Source organism: Plasmodium knowlesi (genome assembly GCF_000006355.2).
Source record: "Plasmodium knowlesi strain H genome assembly, chromosome: 8".
Lineage (NCBI taxonomy): Eukaryota > Apicomplexa > Aconoidasida > Haemosporida > Plasmodiidae > Plasmodium > Plasmodium knowlesi.
In genome coordinates this window covers 234,544-254,117 of record NC_011909.2, presented here as the reverse complement: position 1 = coordinate 254,117, position 19,574 = coordinate 234,544, and the positions used below count along the sequence as shown (strand labels likewise).

Here is a 19,574-nt window from a genome sequence, read left to right as displayed (position 1 = left end):
CTTTGGAGAAGTGGTGAAACACGTGCTCTGTAAGTTTTCTGTCTACAATACGCATACCCTCATTTGGTGAAATACCCCTAAGGAAAATATGAATGGCCCGATTTTGAAAATCTTGCTTTTCGCGGTGCTTTGTCAATGCGTAGTGTCCTTCTTAAAGGGTGGGGAAGGTCCATCCCTTGCGAGTGGAGAGAATCACCAGCCTGGCGACTTGAATATAGGCCTGTGTACGAAATGAGGAGAACACAGGGGAAGGGGATATCCCTCTTCTCGGTTGGTTTAGTGTAGCAACGATGTGCTGATGGTTTAATGCATGTGTAAGGTGGAAACAGCTCTGTTAATAGATGTATAGTGCAACCAATCTATGAGTAGAAGACAATTCACATGAATATATATATATATATATATTTTTTTTTTCCCATAAGCGTACGATGACAAAAAGCAAAAAGCGTTTAAGTTACAGTTAAAAGGGGAGACGGGGGTTGTGGACGCACCATTAATTATTCTCCAACCAACGGTGAGGAAGAATTTCGACAAGGAAAATGCACAAATGGACCCTTTTGAATTTACAAATTTAGTGGGCGGGTGACTATGTTCTGTTTTTTACAGGCACATTTATGCCGCATCAAGTGTACCTCATTTTTGCATGAACACTTAGATGGTTACCTCTTATTTGGTAACCCCTATTTATTGAGTTCACGTGGAACGTTGAAATATGTCGCATGCAAATTGCAGGAGGATGTCCCGCCTGGCGAATTGTACAAGAAATATTTGGATGAAGTGGATGACCCATCAAACATTTGTAACTTGAAAAAATGGGAAATTTTTCTGCTCACAAAAATTACAATTGGAATGCTCTTAAAAATGGGAGGGAAGAAAAAGGACAGCTACAACTGCTATGCACCCATTGCGTGTTTTACCTTGTCTTTCCATCCTAATGAAGAAAAAAAAAAAAAAATGCTCTTCCTTCATTTGCAGCTGTGATAGACGTTTTACGCAACCTAGTGGATTCCTTCGAACCGGTATTTCGACTAAACGGTTTTATTTTGACTTGTTGACAGGGTGAGGGCCCAACCAACTTACACGCGCACCTGACGTAGGCACACCTGCGAACAAAATTTCCACCCTTCTCAGATAGAGCAAAAGAGATTCTTAGATAGGGTAAAGTACAAAAAAAAAAAAAAAAAAATAAGGAAGTAAAATATGCAGGCGAAAAGACAAAGCACATAGGCACTGCTGTTTTCAACGCACATACACAGTTATGCCAACTTGAAACGACTTTATTTCAGTTTTTAGATGAAGTGGACGCGCATGTAAAATTTTATGAAAGTTTTTCCGCCGAGTGAAATTTGCGGTAGGGTTAGGGGAAGCGACAAAGGAGGGGGGGGCTTTTTTTTTTTTTTTTTTTTTTTTTTCCTTCTATAGGAAATGTTTTTTACAGCAATACTGCAATAAATGTGAAAATGTGGGGGGGAATGAATCTCCCTCCGTTGTTCTTACGACTATCACCCCTACCACCCCTGCTCTTCCTCCTGCACGAGTAAATATTTAGACCTAAGATCTACACGATGCGTGTAAGTTGTGTCCCGCTTTATGTGGGCTTCCTCCACCAACCTCTACCACTGCAATGTGCAACAGCTCACGAATATTTATGACCCCACCTTGTGCTGCAAATTGGAAGTGTCTTGGACCCACCCCACAGGAAGGGGGGGAGTGCTCACAAAAAAACGAACGAAAAGTACTCCCTTCAATCTTTTTTGGGGGGGTCAACTTACATGGTTTTTACGGCAAAAAAGAAAAAAAATAAAATAAAATAAACTTAAAGAGAAAATCCTTTTTCCATTCACAATTCTGTTATAAAATTTATGATAAAGGAATGACGCAGCTTTGCTTTACATTGTTTTATTCCATTAGATGATTCCATTTTGTTGCTAAATTTTTTTTCTTTTCAACACGAATACAGGTTCATCTTTTTACGCCGTATCAATTTTTTTTTTTTTTCTTACATTTAGTTGCCGACTACCCCTCAGCAATGGTGATATTTTGCCTTTTCGCTATTCCGAAAGAATTAAAAAAAGCAAAAATAAGGCTAGAACTTGGAATGTGAAGTACCACAATCTGTGCTTCCTTCTTCTGTGAGTATTGACAGAAAAAAGTTTAGGCGTTCCACGTGTACGCTTGAGGGATGCCTAAAATTTTTTATGAGTATAGCGGGCATATTTTTTATAGCAGGATAAGCGCCATTTTTTATATATATAAAAAAGCTCATCACTTTGGCGATTCTATGCAGTGGGCACATGCCTGCCAAAAAAAAAAAAAAATAAAATAATAAACGTATGCACCTCAGCAGGGCCATATGCCACTCTCCGCGCTCAAAGTTTAGAGCATATCAGAGAATAGTATAACAAACCCGATTGGGATTGTAAATAAAAAAAAAAAAAAAAAATACTCCCAGCGCCTAATCGCCGTTGCGCTAAACGAAAAGGAAAAAATGATAAGCTTCACTACCATTATATGCGGTATTTGGTTATATTACTTATTGCCCACCTACATCCCATGCAACGTACGTAGAAGCAATTATATTTTTTATATATTCCAAAGCATCGGTATATTAATAATTCCATGCAATAAGAAAAAAACATATCATCTCCGAGCGTACAATATTTTATATATATATATGTATACAATTTTTTTTTTTTAAAGCAATATTTTTTTAATTCCGTTTTTCGCCCCCCTCCTGCAATTTCTTTAATATATTACTATTACCCCTAAATTGACTCGTATCATTTTTTTTTTTAAGCCATTTAAAATTTTTTTTTTTTCCCCCTCTTGGTAATTATGTACTATATATACATATGTTTACGCATTATATGCTAATATTTCTATGCAAGAGCTTCTTCATTTTGTAATTGATTACGTTACATATTATTTTATCGAAGAGGTACCTTTAGAAGGTTTTTCATCTCCTCCCATTTGAATATTTTTTTTTAAAATTCAAGCTGCTACAAATAAAAAAAAAAAAAAGAGCTTTTTCAGTTCATTTTTTTATCGATTACTTTATTTTTTATTTATACTATTTGTTCGTTTGTTTCTTTTTCTTTCCTCCTTTTTTTCTTTTTTGCGTTTATATAAAATAACGTTCTGCGCCTCCTTTTGTTACGTCATCTCCACGTATATCTACGTACATCCATACATATGCTGAGGCGTACATATATATATATATATGCCTATACGCACGTGTTGACTCCAGCAGCTCGTACATAGATAAAGCAGTTTGAGCAGTGCATCCTTACGTGTAGATAGCACCTTCATATGCTCATAAAAATCACCCCAAGTGTACATCGCACTAGCACAACTACGCAAACGCATTCGTATTTGCCTCTTTCACGAACTACCCCACTATATATACAAAATGGCAAGCACAGAGGAAGTGTCACAGGAACGAGCCGAGAATTCCATTCAGGTAATAACGGCGCCCATAGGGGGGAAATGCAGAGAGTATAAAAAAAAGGGAAATATATGGCGCGACGAAAAGTGGAGAATGAATAAAGGGGACAACACACACAGAGCAGTTAACATGACCAAAATATACGAACCCCAATATGTGGACCCAAATTTAGACCGAAATGTGCCTCCTCCTCTTTTTTCATTCTCCTGCCCGAAATTATTCAAAAAAAAAATTTTATATTTCGGCGCGACTCCTTTTTGCCATGCACAAAACGCGCGTATGACTGATTTGTGTTTTTCGCCTTTTTGCTCAACCGTGTGTCGCAGCTTAAAATTGAGTTGAACATCCTTCAAATGTTATTAAACGTGAAGCCAAATTTTCTCTGGCTCTGAAACTTTCCTCTTATTGTTCTTGTTCATTAATTTGTTTTTGCTACTCTGTCTGTTTTATTTCTTTTACCTTTATGCAACGATGAATATTTTGCGTGCCCTCTTTGACGTTTAGCACTTGGGCGCGCCCTGTTCCACATACACATATACACGTGTCACCTGGACTTATGTATACATCCTCTTGGTATATTTCACCCCATTTTTTAGGTGTCCATGACGAAAAAGCCAACCTTCTATGCTCGTATCGGAAAAAGAATGTTTACCGGAAATGAGGAAAAAAGCCCATTCGACGAAGTTATAATAACAGGTTTGGGCAGCGCCACCAAAATTGCAATTGGTGCAGCGTCCATAATGGAAAAGGAAGATATAGGTAAGTGTATATGTACGTTTTTGTACGTACGGGGTCTTCCCCTTCGTTGATGTGAATCCTGCACATGTAACTATTCACCTCACCGCGTTCTATGCCACTCCCTCATCCGTAGGACAAATCATCAAAATTGAAACGGCCTACTTTAGCTCAGATCGAATCAACAGGAGGATACCGAAAATAACAATCGTTCTGAAGAAACACCCAGATTTTGTCGCAAGTTAAGTGAAGGATGTGGAAAGAACATGTAGCGGATAATAGAATAGCTAAAAGAAAACTGCATGCGCCGTTTGGGAACTAGCCAAGAACTTATATGTTGGGAACTGCACCTTGAAGTAGGAGCAGAACGGAAGAAAAACGGTTGAACAGAAGAGTTCAAAAAAAAAAAAAAAAAAAAAAAAAAGAAAAAGCTAACTGGAGTACTACTTTTCGCTAGCTTTTTTTATTATTTTTTTTTTTTTTTTTTGAGAAGTCACCCAGCGATTTTTCGCTCGTCCCGTTGTGCAATGGTGTATAAGTAGAATATGCCCCTATGCACATGCTTATGGCGACGTGCGCGGTAAACGAGCCTTATTAGAAGCCCGAGGGGTTACGGAGGAAGTAGAAGAAGTGTCAAAATCGAAGAACGGAGGAATCTGTTGAGAGTCTCATTTATACATATATATATATATATACACGCAAAAAAAAAAAAAAAAAAAAAATTGGAATAATTGCTTACCATATTTATGTGTTTTTGTATATATTTATTTTTGGCCTCCCACGTGTGTGCCTATATATGTTCATGTGTATGTATTGTTATTTTTATTTTTTCCTGCCTTCTTTCATTTTTCACGTTTTCCCTTCACCGTCATACACCATGCATGTTTAAATAATTTTTTTTCTTTTCCCTCGTGAAAGCTTTTAATTTGATTTATCTTAAAGCGTTTACTTGTATTTGTACACATACCACAAACACACCTGTGCGAGATTTAAAAAAAAAAAAAAAAAAAAAAAAAAGACATTCCGATAAACGGACACACGAATCAACACACGCATATACATATATACATATGTAATCACCCATATATATATTTATGTGTATACATGTACATACCTGCAATTTATCTGCCTATGCCTGCTTTTACACCTGCACCTTGCTATACACATTCATACCAGCACAAAACCCACGCATATGAATATACGCTTATATACACTGATATATATACGCATTTATATGTTTATATACGCTTACATATTAAACTCACATATTTTAATTCATCCCAAGAATAAACAATGTGCATATTTTTTTTTTATTAAGTTCATATTGGAAAAAAGAAAGAAGAAAAAAAAAAAAAAAAAAAAGCCAACAAGGAGGAATGTTTCTTAAACGAGAAATGTGGCAACGGATGTAGGGACTCTTCGCATGGAAGTGTCCCATTTGGTGGGAAAGTTAAAAGGCATCAGTGCGATGAGGATATTGTTCTGGAAAAGACGCCAAAGGGGAGGGGGGTCCACTTAACTAACGGGAAAAATTGGGGGTTAGCAGTCGTTTCCTCAGCTTTTAGCCCTATTTAAAGTATTAGCAGTGATAACCGTTTTTTCGATGTTATTCTGCTATGCCCTTGTGAGGGTGAGGAGGGGGAGGCGGTACAACCAGATGTACACCCATTTGTGGGGCCTGCTTTGTCCAGTGGGTTGACAAAAGTTTGAAAGGACTCAATTGTGGGCACGGGACCATTTGGAAGCGAATGGAGCAGTAACTTTGTTGGTATAATTGGGGAACTCCATTCCCCACTGGTGTCGCGCATATATTGAGCTAATAATCCCCCAATGAAGAACGACAATTGTGGGAGATATGTGTAAACATATGCTACTACTATGCGTAGGTATGCCTGCTTCCATTTTGATGGTACCCCCCGAGCACTTCCCTGCCTATAATTTTTTCGCTACTTCGTATTTGCCACGTAAAAGCAAAGGACAGGTATTCCTTGGAGTTGGTTTTAATCAATATGATTGGGCTACTAGGGTCGCGCACTTTCTTCCCCTCTAATGTGTGCAGAAAAACGAAAAGGAAAAATAATTCTTATGGTTAGGTGGTTCATCATATCGGGGCAGCATACCTGTTGTTTAGGGACCTGCATAATTCTCCTTTAAATGTTGCATACTGAGAATTTAGCGTAGTTCAACTCACTGAGCCTCTCGACTCTCTTCTGTTTAAATCCCCCTTCGGTACGGTGTCCTTCTCGTCCTTATCGGCGGATGATCAGAAGGGAAGGTCTACACAGTGGATGGGAGAAAAGTAACAACCACGCTAGTTAAAATGTGCCGAAATGGAGTAATTTTTTTTTTCTTATTCAAAACTGCATGGAAAATGATTCCCCCTAGTGGTGCTCTCGTGTTCCTTATCAACAATATTCCTATTTTTGTTCTTTCTTTTTTTTTTTCCCTTCTGTATTGCATATCTGAGGGTGCTTTCAAAATGTTTTGTACACATTTTTTTTTTCGCGTAACATCCATTTTGTCTCACGGTTATGCCACCCCTACGTATGACCATTCCAATGTCCCTGCCTTTGTTCTTTCCCTTGTCCTAGCCCTTTTTCTGGTTTCTTTATACAGTTACTCCCGCGCACACTTCGCTTAATTTGGTGTAGGTACCCCGTCTACCGTGCCTTATGTAACTTCCCTGCAAGATAACCATTTTGACATGTCCCTTCTACAATTATTTTTTTCTTTTTTTTTTTTTTACTTTTCGCTACTGAAGAGAAGTTTCGTTTTGGTAGAATGTGCCCTTTTTTTTTTTTTTTTTTTTCCCCAGCTGATTTGTTTATTTGGAAATTTCCAAACAGTTATTTTGTTTACCCCATAGGTGATTTGACCAATTTTTATAATTTCCCCCCCAAAAAACTGAATTCTCCAAGCTTTCCCACTTTTTTTTTTTTTTTTTTTTTTTTTTTTTTCCTCAATTGAGTGTTATTTGATTTTTTTTTTTCTAAAAGGGGTACTTCTGAATAGTACACAACGGTGAAGGGTAAATGAGTAAGAGTCCGTTTTCTGTAACTTTCAGACCAATTTTTTGTAATTTTTTTGTGCAATCGAAAAAGGGGAAAATATAATTTCCTCTTGGACACAGCATCAAATAGACGCACATTTCAAAAAATTATGGAAGACGAATGCGGGACCAATCTGATGAAGGGGGATGAAAAGAAAAAACAAGTCAGGGATGAGAAGTTGTCTATGTCGGCTCAAAGGCTACTCGAGCGGAACAGTAATGAAGCAGGAAAAAAAAAAAAAAAAAAAAAGCACATAAAAAATAGATTTAAACTTTGTGTTATTTGTGCAGTTCTGTTCTTATTCATTTGGTCATGTGTGCAAACATGAAACTTCATCAGTTGAGCAGAAAACGTTGTTCGATGTTGTCGTTTTTCTCAAAGTGAACGAACCATCGTGCGGGTTGGAAATGAGGGAACATCCCTTCCCCCAGGCCTCCCCACGGAGGAAAAAAATATCTTTGCTATTTTGGAATTTTTCTAAAAAAGTGCAACCCGCGTTTATGCATAGCAGTTTAATCCACCCCCATGTTACAGTTTATCTTGCCAAACATATTGGCACAACTTTTTGTAAAAACCTTTTCGTTCTGTTTGCTTTTTCCTTTATGTCTCATTCCCTTACAACCTCCTTCCCCCCCCCCTCCTCCGCAGCGCTTAAACTGCAAGAACTCATCGATAGTAGCTATACAAATTGTATAAAGAAAAGCGACAGAGATCATTTCCGCCAATACACCCCACGGGTAATGTGTGGTAACCCGTGTGAGTATTTCCCCTCAACTCCTCTTTCCAATTTTCAAAGGTATGTGCAAGTAGGGGGAAATGCACCTCGGCGGTTCCAATCGTTTGTCTAGAGTAACCATCCCCTGCCACAACTTTGTACTGAACTCTTATGTGCATTCAGGAATATATACATATTTTTGTATATCAATGCGGATGTACCCTTCCCCCTGTAGCCCTGATTTTTTCGAAAAGCTTCCACTGGACACGCTCTTTTTTATATTTTACTATCAACCGGTGAGTGCCCCAAGAAGGGAGAAGTCACATGGAAGCAATAATGTGTATGACCACCTGGGTAGGATTCAGCCTTCTTGTGCCTCTGTCCGTATGCATACCTATCCGTGCGCATGTCCCCCCCCCCCCAAATTAGGGAACCTATCAGCAACACCTGGCGGCGAAGGAACTGAAGAAAAAGTCTTGGAAGTATCACAAAAAATATACAACTTGGTTTTTGCCGTGTGATAAAAACATTCGCATGTTGAATGACAAAACGGAACAAGGAACCTACTTGTCCTTTGACTACGAGTCGAGTACGGTTTGCACGGTTGCGCGATTGCAAACACATATCCTTGTGTGCGTGTATTAATGCGTGTTCGCACGTATGTATTTTTGCACTTATGTATTTTTGTGTGCGCGTAATTATGTTTTGCCTACCCCCCCTCCCGTAGCCTGGTCCAAACAACTAAAGGAGGCGTTCTCTTTTGAAGACATGTACCTGGAAGACGAAATAACGACGTAGAAACTAGTATGCGGCTAATATTTTTTTTTTTTTTTTTTTTTTTTTTTGCTGATGGTGTGTATAGCCAAGTGAACAGTGCATCCATTAGAAGGGTGATAAATCTTTTTATTGCTACCTCATAATTGATAACATGTTAGGCGGAAATGCAAATTCCTATATCGTAGGACGTTTTAATGTACCGCAAAAAAGCACAATTTTTTTTTTTTTTTTTTAACTCCTTTAAAATAAAAAAAATGGATGTAAGGTTGCCACTAGTATGCCTTGGCTCGTAGTAAACAAATGTATGCACGGGCATGCAGCACAGTTGGATGATGTATTTCATATCATTTTCCACTTTCAATTCGAAAGATCTCATTAGACAGTAAAGGGGTAATCTAGTCCGTTTAGACAACCCCTAAACGGAAAAAACAGCACCTAACTGATGTCGTCTGGAAAGGTATTCAGGTGGACGTTCCTTTTCCTGCTACATTGAGCAACATGTTTTTCGTTATATATTCTACAATAGGGATGATCTTGTTGCAAAAATGAATGAGTCAACTTCGGAACTTTCTTTTATTGCAAATGGTCTAGTGTACAAGTCGGAACAGTCTCATAAAAAATTGCTTCCACTGGGTATGACGTAGGATATTCCTCCAATGTGTGTATGTACACGTAGGGAAAAAAAAAAAAAAAAAAAAAAAAAAAATCACACCTTCGTGGTAACATGCATTTATTTCTTCTCCTTTGCAAATAGCTTAAGGAATGGAGTACCTACTGGAGGACATGTGGGTCAAGGGGCTTTTTGTCGTAACTTTCCCAGTGCCAAATTTCCCCCCATTTTTCAGGCTCTTTTAAATAAACCCTCCTCAATGGAATCACCCCCTTGCAGCATAGTGGAACGCCGTTGTGGAATAGCTGGAACAGAACTTCCATCCAAATGTGCACCTCCAAACAGAAACGCGTTTTTTCTTTCGAAGTGTATGTGTGGTGTGCTTCTCATAGTGAGTATGTCTACCGATCTGACAGTTGCACACATAAGTAATCCGATGATTTGGTTAATAAGATTTTTTTGCTAGCGAACGGGGATTCATCATGTTGTGAACCTTTTTTAAATGTGACGTTGTGTGCAGCATGTAGTTTTATTTTGCAAGACAGAGCACAAATTGAGGAAGGGCAAATATATATTTTTTTTTTTTCCTAAATAAGTGTCTGGGGAAATGCGTTCCATTTGTTATCATCATATTTTTGATAGTTCACTTTTTTTTCTTTTTTTTAATTCTATGCTGATCGTTACAAGGACAACACTTTTGAGTGGCTCTTTCCGAGTGTATTTATGAGTACGCAGTATTTTATGCATCCCATCGTTGTCTACACGGCTGTGCGTCAGTGTAGCATATGGTGATAATGCGCTCATGTGATGATGTACCCAGTTATGCTCTCTTCTTGCCGGCTTGGACTTAGCACATGTTTACTACACGAAGTTGCAGCATTCCGATTTATGAGTTCCTTTAATAGAAACCTTCCTTTGGTGCGTCCACAAGGTTAATATCGCCAAAGTACACACACCGAAATGTGTTCTTCCCTTTTTTTTTCCATGTCCAATTTTTAGCATCATTAATTGTCCATTCATGCATGTTGAATCTTTCCATACAAGTCTACACATTTTTACTTTTGTGGAACTAAGAAGGGGAAATTAATCTATTGTGTTGGTGTGACATTCTAATTCTTTTTTTTTTTTTTTTTTTTTTTTTTTCTCGTTAGGAATATTTGTGAAGTCCTTGCATAGGGTTGCATGTGATTAGGCGTGGAATTCGTCCCCCCCTGTTGTGTGAGATCCTCCCAGATTGGACTTCCCCAAATGAGGAGGTCATCCAAAAGTTCTGGTGCGGCGCACAAGAAGGGGAAAACCGATTTGGATCCGTCCAACGCATCGCATCGGCAGGAAAAGAAGATGCGGACAGATCCAATGAAGAAACGAAAGCAAAATGGGAAAAGTGGCCAAGGCGGACAAAGCAAACAGCAAAATGAAACCAAACAGACAATTGTAGGGAAGCCAGTAAAAAGGAGCAATGAACCCACGAAGCCCACCAAATCAAAGCCATCTTCCCCGCCGAGGAGATATGGAGAAGAGCCTCAAGGAAAGAGGTCTCAGCAAAAAGATAACCACGCCGAGGGGAATAAAAACACGAAGAAGAATTCCTCAAACGATGTAGTGGTGAAGGAAAAAATGGAAGCTGCGAAGGGGGAAAGGATCAAGAGAGAAGGAGGAGGATGCTTTCTATGTCTCTGCTGTGGAAACAATGATGATGATATTTTGAATGAACTGATTTTAGAGGACGAAAGCAGCAGAGAGGAGGAAGAGCGAGAAAAAAGGAAAAAAGAACAGGAGGAAGAGGAAGAGAGACAAAAGGCAAAGGAAAGGGAACGACTGAGTATGATAGAGGAGGAAGACAAAATGAGGCGTCTACTCGAAGCAATCTCAGAAGGCAAGACAGAAGAAGAGAAGAAAAAAGTCGACGATCTGGAGAAACCAAAAGAACAAGCAAAAAGAGGTTCCCGTTTAATCATAAAAGATTTCAAACCTAAATTGTTGCAAAAGAAAAAGCCCAAGTTCAGTTTCCTTGGAGCAGCCTCAGCCCCTCCCCCCCCTGAGGCCTCAGCCTGTATAGGACCTCCACCGGAAGTCAAATCAACATCTGTACGCGTAAGAGAGGGAATCTATTTAATATATAGTGAGGAAAACAACGGACAACTAGAATTACATTATTCCAAGGAACCCATAAAAGGCAGAGGTGTATTAGGCTATATATACTCAAGTAGCATCCCAGATTTTTATTTTATGAAAAATAACATGAAGCAGATTTTACTAAAAGATGTTACGAAAATAATGCAGAGCACCTACGTTAGAGACGTAAAGCCTTACTACGAATGTGTCATCAACTTTATAAAAATGAAAAAAAAATTTAACGGTGTTTTATACTTCTTACCTGCCTTCAATGCTCAGCCCCCTCCAAAACTGGACGTTATTTTTTTTGATTCCAAGGAGAAGAAGGTATAGAAGGAGTGGATCACATTACGTGAAAGGGACTTAACCAAAACTGAGCTACGCTAAGAGGGATACTCATCTGTATAAATTGTGTCGACAAAAGTGCACAGCTCGATTTTGGGGGAGGGTTCCCATTTGGTTGACTCAAAAATGGGTTATTATTTACACTAGATGGTCGAATCGAAAAAGAAAAAAAATTATCTACATATTGATTGCGTGTGTAGCTAAAAAATGATGATAATTTTATTCTATCCTTTTTACGCTTCAATGAGTCCATTTTGTAACACCTTAACAGGGTTGCGTGTTTTTTTCCCCCATCTTATGAGCTCCCATTGGGGATAGTGTTTCTCCTTTTCTCTCCACCTTTAATATATGGGAAGTCCGTTTTTCTTGAACTTTACTACATGTGCACTTATTTCCCCCTTCGCAGCTGCACTATGCTCCCATCGAAGAAGAGATCGAGTTCAAGGGCAACTTCATTTTCGTCATTCAGAAGGGGCTCCCAATATTCAAGGAGGAAATCGAGACGGAGAAGCTCTGTTCCTACGTGTGCAGCTTCGGGGCTTTTCAGGACATCTAGTGAGTAGTGCCAACGGGGCGATAGCACTATTGCACCAGTTGAGAAGCGAAGCATAAGCTTCATAGTCATTTTATGAAATATACTTTTTCTTTTTTTCTTTTTTTTTTCTTTTCTTTTTTTCTTTTTTTCTTTTTTTTCCCCTCGATGCCACCTCCTACATTTGTAACGTCACCAAAAAGGTGATAACCCCCCTTTTGCAATGTACTCTGTCTTTCAATTGGTATTCCATTTCGTCACAAGCGTGTTTTTTGTGCTCTGTAGATGATACTCCTTCTTTTGTGGGTAGAGAAAAGTGTTAACCCGTCATATACTGGCACTTATCCTGTAGATAGATTTGTCGGAAGAAAAAACGAAATGAAGTTGTTTTTAAGGAGGAAATTCTAATGTTTTGTCAACGGATGGGGAGAGGGTCCCTGGTTAGTCCCCCTCCTAGATATTAAAATGGCACACAAAAAAAAAAGAAAAGAAAAGAAAAATGTGTAAAAAAAGTGAACAAGTGATACCCAGATGGTGCATACATGGCGCATAGGTGGCGCCGCATAACACTGAGTACACCGGTTTTGCACATTAAAATTCGTATTCGTCGTCCACATGGCTATAGTCATCGACGTAGTTGTAGGAATCCATCTGTTCCGGTGTCAGTTTGTTTTTCCTTTTAAGTTTGAGTTTTCTGTTGAAGGTGTGCAGCTGGTCAATGCGTATCTTCTGCCCCTGCTGGAGAGCATCCCCAAATTCCTCTCCGAATTTTTTATTCGTCCAAAGAGGTTTATATAAGGATACCAAAGCAGGGAATTGCTTCCTCTGTTTTTGCAGTTCGTAACATTGGTACCTATCTTCCACTGGATCTTCACTTGACTGATGTGATCTACCTTCTCCCCTTATTTCCGTCATGTAGTAATGGTACATTTCAGCCATCTCCGAAATGGACATATTTTTGGAGTACGTTTCATGTCTTTGTTTAACAGGGTAAACACACATATTAAGTACGACCGTTTTGTTTTTTATTTCTTCGTCGGAGCAGTTGTGATTCCCCCCTCCGATGTAATCTAATGGTTCATGTCTATCGAGGAAGTAAGTAATATAATCTGGATCTCCACTTGGGTTCAATAAATGATCAAGAACAATTTCTTTGGCTCTTAACAATGCGTGATCATTAATCAGTTTTATCTGTTTAGAGGGGTATCTTCTTTTAGCAGATAATCCAAAAAGTTCCATTTTTATTCTATCCACTATACGACTATCACTTTCACCATCTTCTTTCTTACTCTCATCATGCCACTGCAGAATTAGTTTTTTCGTTTGCTTATAATATTTTATGCGTGACCAATTAGTATCTTCATAATATCCTGCGAAAAATCCTCTGGCCGCGAGCTCCCATTCGATCTTGGGTTCAGGTATAAACAAAGCGGGAGAAGTATATCCATATGGAATAGCATGATTTTCATGTGCCTTATGATTCCAAGGGTAAATTAAATTTGTTAAACTTTTGGATAGTACAGGATCTCTCCATGCAGAGTTCAACTGTGTCGTTTCTTTAGAAGCGTTGTAGTTCCAATTTCCCCATTGTCGATGTTCTAAATCTTCTTCTGTTTCAAGGAATGTTTGATCCTGGTTACCATCAGGAAGGAAATCAAATCTGATTAGTTCATCTTGATTTATATTTCTCCATTCTACTCCATGGTCATCATAATATGCCATTTTATTATACCTTGGTCTGTCTACTCCTTTCTCTAATTTTAATCCTTTGCCATCATAATTTTCTATCCCTCCTTCGATCTTCCCACATGGTCTCCTTACGTCTTTCTTGTGGTCTATATATGCCCATTCAGATTTTAGAAAATTATAATATGGACTAAGTTCTTTTGTAATGGTTTCATGAAAAGGGATACTTATTTCCCATGGGTAGTTTTTCACTGGGTCTTCCAAAATTTCTTTTGTCTTCTTTTCGTGCATGGATCCTTTGGGCGCTAAAATCATTTGTACTTTTGTTCTCCTCAGGGGGTATCCCACACTCTTCCCGCTTTTGTTTCGTATCTGCGCTTTCTTCATATGATTTGTTATGTACTGCTGGGTGTGCATCCTGCAGGAGGGTTTCCACCTGATTGGTCTCCTTATTTTTGTGCCTCCATGGGAAGTTACTCTAATCGAAAAGTACCCGCCAAGGTGACCGTGGATCACAAGCAGGAGAAGACCCACCAACGCGTAAATCGACATTGTGTGTGAATAATGCACAGATCACAAACTATCTCACTCCATGTTGGGCTGCGATAGGTTCTTCGTATCCCATCGTCATCTTCTATTTTGGCATACGTTTCGGTTTGTGCACGGGGTGGATAATGCTACCCACTTGACTGAGAGACCTTTGCGCGAACAGTTGCTGTTGCCAAAAAAAAAGTGGGTACCAGCGGATTGGGATATAATATACGTTTGGGATTTGCCTTTACGCATATAACGGCTGGTAAGCCGACCTACCGGAAGAAGTCTCTCCTCCACGTAGTTGCCATTTGGGGGATAAAAAAGGGGGGGAAGGAATTCACTCATTCTGTTTCTTTACACACATATGTACATGCATATTTATTTCATGTTAATTCATTTTCTGGATGAACTGTATGTTCCCCGGAATGGCGAAGATACATTTACACACACGCCTTTGACGAAGGAAAGCGCCACGATTGGGGTTTCCATAAGGACGTTCCCTTGTACAAGGAAAAAAAAAGGAAGTGTCACCTGTTGCCCCGTTCCTGCTACGGGGAAACATTCACTTAGTATTAATAGGCCTTCATCCAAAGGGGGCATTTTAAAATTGGTGAAACAAATTTAAATAAAAAAAAAAAATTGGGGAACTTTTACAAAAGGCCAAAAATTAAAAAATGAAGAGGAGGAAGCACTGTGAGCAGTGGGCCCAACCTTATGCGAACAAGGGGGAGTTAATAAGCTCATGCAGAAACGTCAGGTATAATGCGGTAGGCACAGGGATATACATGAGGGGATAGGAGGTATTTACCTGGGAGGGGTGTAGCAACTGGGAAACAAATTATAAAACGAAAAATCTAAGGGGCGCAGAATAAGTTGTGTGCGCAGTTTAGTAGGTGAATCGGTTATAGAAACATGAGCATATGTGTACATGCGCTCATGTTTATGCAAAGCACCGACAAGCTAATTTCACCCATTAGGTAGAACAAGCAAAAAATAGTCAGGCACTCCATGTAGGATGAAGGTGAATAACCAGAATAATGCAAAAAAAAAAAAAAAAAAAAAAAAAAAAAAAGTATGCACTACACAAATGGGGAAGCAACAAATGAACAATATTGAAATGGTCAAGCGATTTCCTTTCTTCAGTCAGCTGAATCATGAGATGACAACATTTCTCACTCCCGGAAGTCAGTGATGAATGTCCCGTAGGTGTAGTCTTCAAATAGGAAGGACTGCTTTTCGAGGTCTTTGCGAATTTTGCTCTTTAAGATGGTGGACGTCCGGATGCAGCTGAAGATGTACTGGATTTTTTGTCCTACGGATGAGAAGGTGTAAAATTATGGGTGTGTGGATTTGCGCAGTGTGAAATTGTGCGTATGTGCATCTGGGCAGTGTGAAATTGTGCGTATGTGCATCTGGGCAGTGTGAAATTGTGCGTATGTGCATTTGCGTAGTGTTAAATTGGGGAAGGCGCTACAGTAGAGAGGAACCGCACTCCGTGACGCCCCTCCTTACCAGTGAAGAAGGTTAACACAGACTTGATCACATTGAAAGTTATAACTATCTCAATAAAGTAGTTAAAGTAAACGCCCTTGGTCCCATAAAAGTAAAAAAGGTGGTTGAGCTTCTCTGTGGGAAGGATCGCAAAGGACAAAACCGCCACAAAGATATAAAGTAGCAATTTAACGGAGCACCAAATGCTCAAGACATGGAAGTATTGGGCGCACTTGTGTAGTTCTATCGACTTATCCTTCGAGTAAGCATGTAGCCCTTGGCTTGTCAGGAGGATTACTAAAATTGAATCCAACAGAGAAAACGAAAGAATACTTTTGCTTATGAGATTACCATGTGACATAGAAAGAAGAAAAAATAAGTTCACGAAAAACTCAAGCATATATATAAAAATGAGGATATTCCATAATACATATAAAAATAATTTGGTTCTGTTTGTTTTGTAGTTGTCTATATGGATGTTTAATTTATTTAATCCGATTCCCCACTTGTTTCTATTGTCTTTATACGCATCGTAGAATAGTAATAGGTGCTCATTGTTATCGTTCATGTTTTTTTTTGGGGGGGAATGAATCAGGAGGGGTGGGAAATAGACGTCTTTATTGATATGGTTGAGCGCAGGGGGGGGTTCTGAATCGTCACGCTGATTTGTTGCATCACGGCGGCACCGCTTAGCTAATCTGTCTTTGCATGTCCCGTACTTTCGATAGGAAAAGAAAAGTATGACAAGACTTAACTCGGTACAATTGGGCGTAGTGCACTAGTCTGGTGTGAATCTATATATCGTCCTATGGTTATGCCCCTAAGTGTGATAAATATAGAGAACGGTTTTGCAAAAAATAAAAGTTCAGAGGAAAAAATGTGCAAAATGACTTTACTTGGTGAGTTATCCCCCTTCGATGATAAAAATGGTCTCATGAGAATGTATTCAGTTTGCATTGAATGTTCATAGGGAGGAAGCATCTCGTTTGTAGCGATGCAGTAATAATGTGAGGGTAGGAGAATTAGACAGCATTGACAAGATGGAAAAAACAAAAAACTTTAAATGTTAGGAAAGGCCTTATAGCAACGCCATTTCTTTCACTCTGGTTGGGTAGACAGAACAAAAGACGGAATGTATGTGTCTATCCATAGACGATCTTGTACTGGTGACGATGTTGCGCTTTGTTGTGCTAGATTATATTCTGCTCCGTTCTGTTCTGTGTTTCGTTTGTTGCCTCAGCGCTTTTAAGGGGCCGCCTGGGGTGCGTTGTTGACAGTGTGGGCAATGTTCCTAACGTTTGCTTGGTCTGGTATGTGTGCGATGCGTCGTCCGCGTCCGCCTCCCCCCACTTCCTCCAGTGTCAAACTTTTTTTGAAATATAGCTATGCGTTTGTTGCCACTTGATTTTCTCATCATCGGCGTGAGTTTTTTCAGACGAATGTGTCCCTCTTTCGCATCGTAAGAACCGTCAGAAACAAAATTACACTATTTTGCAATTTTTTTTTTTTTTTTTTTTTTTTTTTTCATTTCACATGTTCGAAGACACCATTTCAGTTTTGGCGTAAATTGCCGCCCTTGGTTCTTTTTCTTCCGTAATTCTCCCCGACCCCTGGTTACTTTTTTTTTTCCACGCGAACTGTGCATAAACGGGTTGCTGGTGTTGTACGCATATGACCATATGCACAAGTACGTGCATGTACGCAAGTATATATTATATGTACTTGTTATGCGTGCACACCCCTCCACTCGTGCGCACATTTTTTTTTATTTATTTATTTTGTCATTTTCTACATTAATAGACGCTATTTTGAAACAACAAAGTGACACCGCTTTAATTAGTGCGCGTGCAAAAATCTGTTACATTTGGAAAAAATATTTCATTTAAGAAAATATTTTATTCAAAAAAAAAAAAAAGAAATATATGTTCTTTAGGAGAATTTTTTTTTTTTTAACCTTATACTATCTCTGACTTTCTAGTTTTTCAAATGCACAAAGGGGGAAGGAAAAAATTATGCAACCATGTGCAAAATGAGAACAGAACGAAATATTATTTTCCCCGAGTTGTTAACAATTTTGTTCTGCCCTGATGGTTGGAAATTGTCCAACTAGGGAAATCCCTCAGTTGGCCGCGTTGCAGGAAGTTTTTCAAAGAAAAAAAAAAAAAAAGGTAGCAGGGCTAAAAGGGCAATTCGGAAAAGTTGTGGGACGCGGAGAAAATAATGACGCATATGCAGTTAGACCAAAATAGGAGAACGGAAAGAGCGGTTCATTTGTTTTTTTTGGGGGGGGAAAAAAAGAAAAAGAAAAAGAAAATACGCTGGAAGGAGAGCTACTCAACGTTTCATATACTGTGGCACAAACGTATGAAGCCTCTTCCCCCTTGGATCAAGAAAAAAGAAGAAAAGAAAGAAAAACAAAAAAAGGAAGTAATACACACAACATGGGTGCAAATGAAGAGGTAAAGTGGTGCACGATGAAGTTGTTGGAAACGTTTTTTTTTGCAAAATTATAAGGTCTTTCCTCGTCTCTCCGAAAAGAGAACTTCCCCTCCCACCCCAACCTTTTTTTTTTTTTTTTCTAGAAAACATGAAAAGTTCTTCTGGTACGCATGTTTATCTTTGTCATATTCCCATTTTTGGCTACCTTATATTAAACATCATTCCGCTGAACAGACGATGTGGGTGAAAACTGGATCAATGTGCAAAAATAAACTGTATTCAAATGAGGAACATAGAAATAGGTTTCCCCGTATATAAGTGCACATGTAGCTGCTACACATCTTTTACAATTCTTCTCCTTTCATTCGGACCAGAATTTGAAGCACTTTCATAGAAAGAAACAGAATATCTTACGAAAAGGGGGGGGGTAGGGGTTCTTTTGTTCGAAAGTATATCTCTTATGGTCCTTATACGAACAGTCATTGCGTTTATTTCGCATTTTCTCCTTCTTCTTCCTTGTCCAGTTCGTCCCCTGTCAGCGAGGAGTTTTTTCCTCTCTCCCTCCCTCGCGGGTGTTTGGGATGTTCCCATTATCCGCTTCCCACTATCCGCTTGTTCCCTGCCGCCGGGTTTGCTTTCCTGTCTGCGAGGAGTTTATACTTTCCCCCCTGAAGTAACTAAAAAGTTAACGCCAGAACCTTATTCCTATACACTAAAACCTTCATCCTAAAGCCGGAATGTGACTTCTAACACCCTGAAAAATTTTTCTAACACCCTAATCTTTTAAACTTAAACCTTGAGACCTTACTCCTATACCCCAAAACAGGAACCCGACACCTACACCCTACAACCTTAAACCTAAACCCGAAATCTTACTTCAATACCCCTGAAGCCTTACTCCTATACCGTGAAGTTTCTTTTCTTTCAATCTATTTTTTTTTTTTTTCTTTTTCTTTTTCTTTTTTTTTTTTTTTTTTTTTTTTTTTTAAAATGGCTAGCTGAAAAAAAAGAAAAAGAGAAAAAAAAAAAAAAAAAAAAAGGTTTTCCATTTACCACTGCGCGTCGCTCATTTTTTGAAGAAAGGGGTTTCGTGCAACAGC

At 38.9% G+C, this 19,574-nt stretch overlaps 6 protein-coding genes across 6 annotated transcripts; 4 read left to right on the top strand and 2 right to left on the bottom strand.

Annotated features, from left to right (window-relative positions):
- Positions 1–88: 88 nt before the first annotated feature.
- On the top strand, positions 89–1,343 carry PKNH_0805100 (conserved Plasmodium protein, unknown function; the record flags this gene model as incomplete). Its single annotated transcript, XM_039113969.1, has 6 exons — positions 89–224; positions 423–514; positions 733–799; positions 976–1,019; positions 1,132–1,158; positions 1,287–1,343. 6 exons carry the CDS (start codon positions 89–91, stop codon positions 1,341–1,343), a joined length of 423 nt encoding a protein of 140 aa, XP_038969603.1.
- A 2,066-nt stretch (positions 1,344–3,409) lies between these two features.
- On the top strand, positions 3,410–4,426 carry PKNH_0805000 (DNA/RNA-binding protein Alba 3, putative; the record flags this gene model as incomplete). The annotated part of the gene is made up of 3 exons (XM_002258655.1): positions 3,410–3,460; positions 4,042–4,204; positions 4,317–4,426. The coding sequence occupies 3 exons, from the start codon at positions 3,410–3,412 to the stop codon at positions 4,424–4,426; spliced, it is 324 nt and encodes a 107-aa protein (XP_002258691.1).
- Positions 4,427–7,339: 2,913 nt separating this feature from the next.
- PKNH_0804900 (CCR4-NOT transcription complex subunit 5, putative) lies at positions 7,340–8,743 on the top strand (the record flags this gene model as incomplete). The annotated part of the gene is made up of 5 exons (XM_002258654.1): positions 7,340–7,445; positions 7,879–8,026; positions 8,181–8,241; positions 8,375–8,534; positions 8,673–8,743. The coding sequence occupies 5 exons, from the start codon at positions 7,340–7,342 to the stop codon at positions 8,741–8,743; spliced, it is 546 nt and encodes a 181-aa protein (XP_002258690.1).
- Positions 8,744–10,580: 1,837 nt separating this feature from the next.
- PKNH_0804800 (IMP1-like protein, putative) lies at positions 10,581–12,348 on the top strand (the record flags this gene model as incomplete). The annotated part of the gene is made up of 2 exons (XM_002258653.1): positions 10,581–11,774; positions 12,199–12,348. The coding sequence occupies 2 exons, from the start codon at positions 10,581–10,583 to the stop codon at positions 12,346–12,348; spliced, it is 1,344 nt and encodes a 447-aa protein (XP_002258689.1).
- A 567-nt stretch (positions 12,349–12,915) lies between these two features.
- PKNH_0804700 (uncharacterized protein) lies at positions 12,916–14,562 on the bottom strand (the record flags this gene model as incomplete). The annotated part of the gene is made up of 1 exon (XM_002258652.1): positions 12,916–14,562. The coding sequence occupies one exon, from the start codon at positions 14,560–14,562 to the stop codon at positions 12,916–12,918; it is 1,647 nt and encodes a 548-aa protein (XP_002258688.1).
- Positions 14,563–15,716: 1,154 nt separating this feature from the next.
- Positions 15,717–16,603, bottom strand: PKNH_0804600 (conserved Plasmodium protein, unknown function; the record flags this gene model as incomplete). Its single annotated transcript, XM_002258651.1, has 2 exons — positions 15,717–15,856; positions 16,057–16,603. 2 exons carry the CDS (start codon positions 16,601–16,603, stop codon positions 15,717–15,719), a joined length of 687 nt encoding a protein of 228 aa, XP_002258687.1.
- Positions 16,604–19,574: the final 2,971 nt, after the last annotated feature.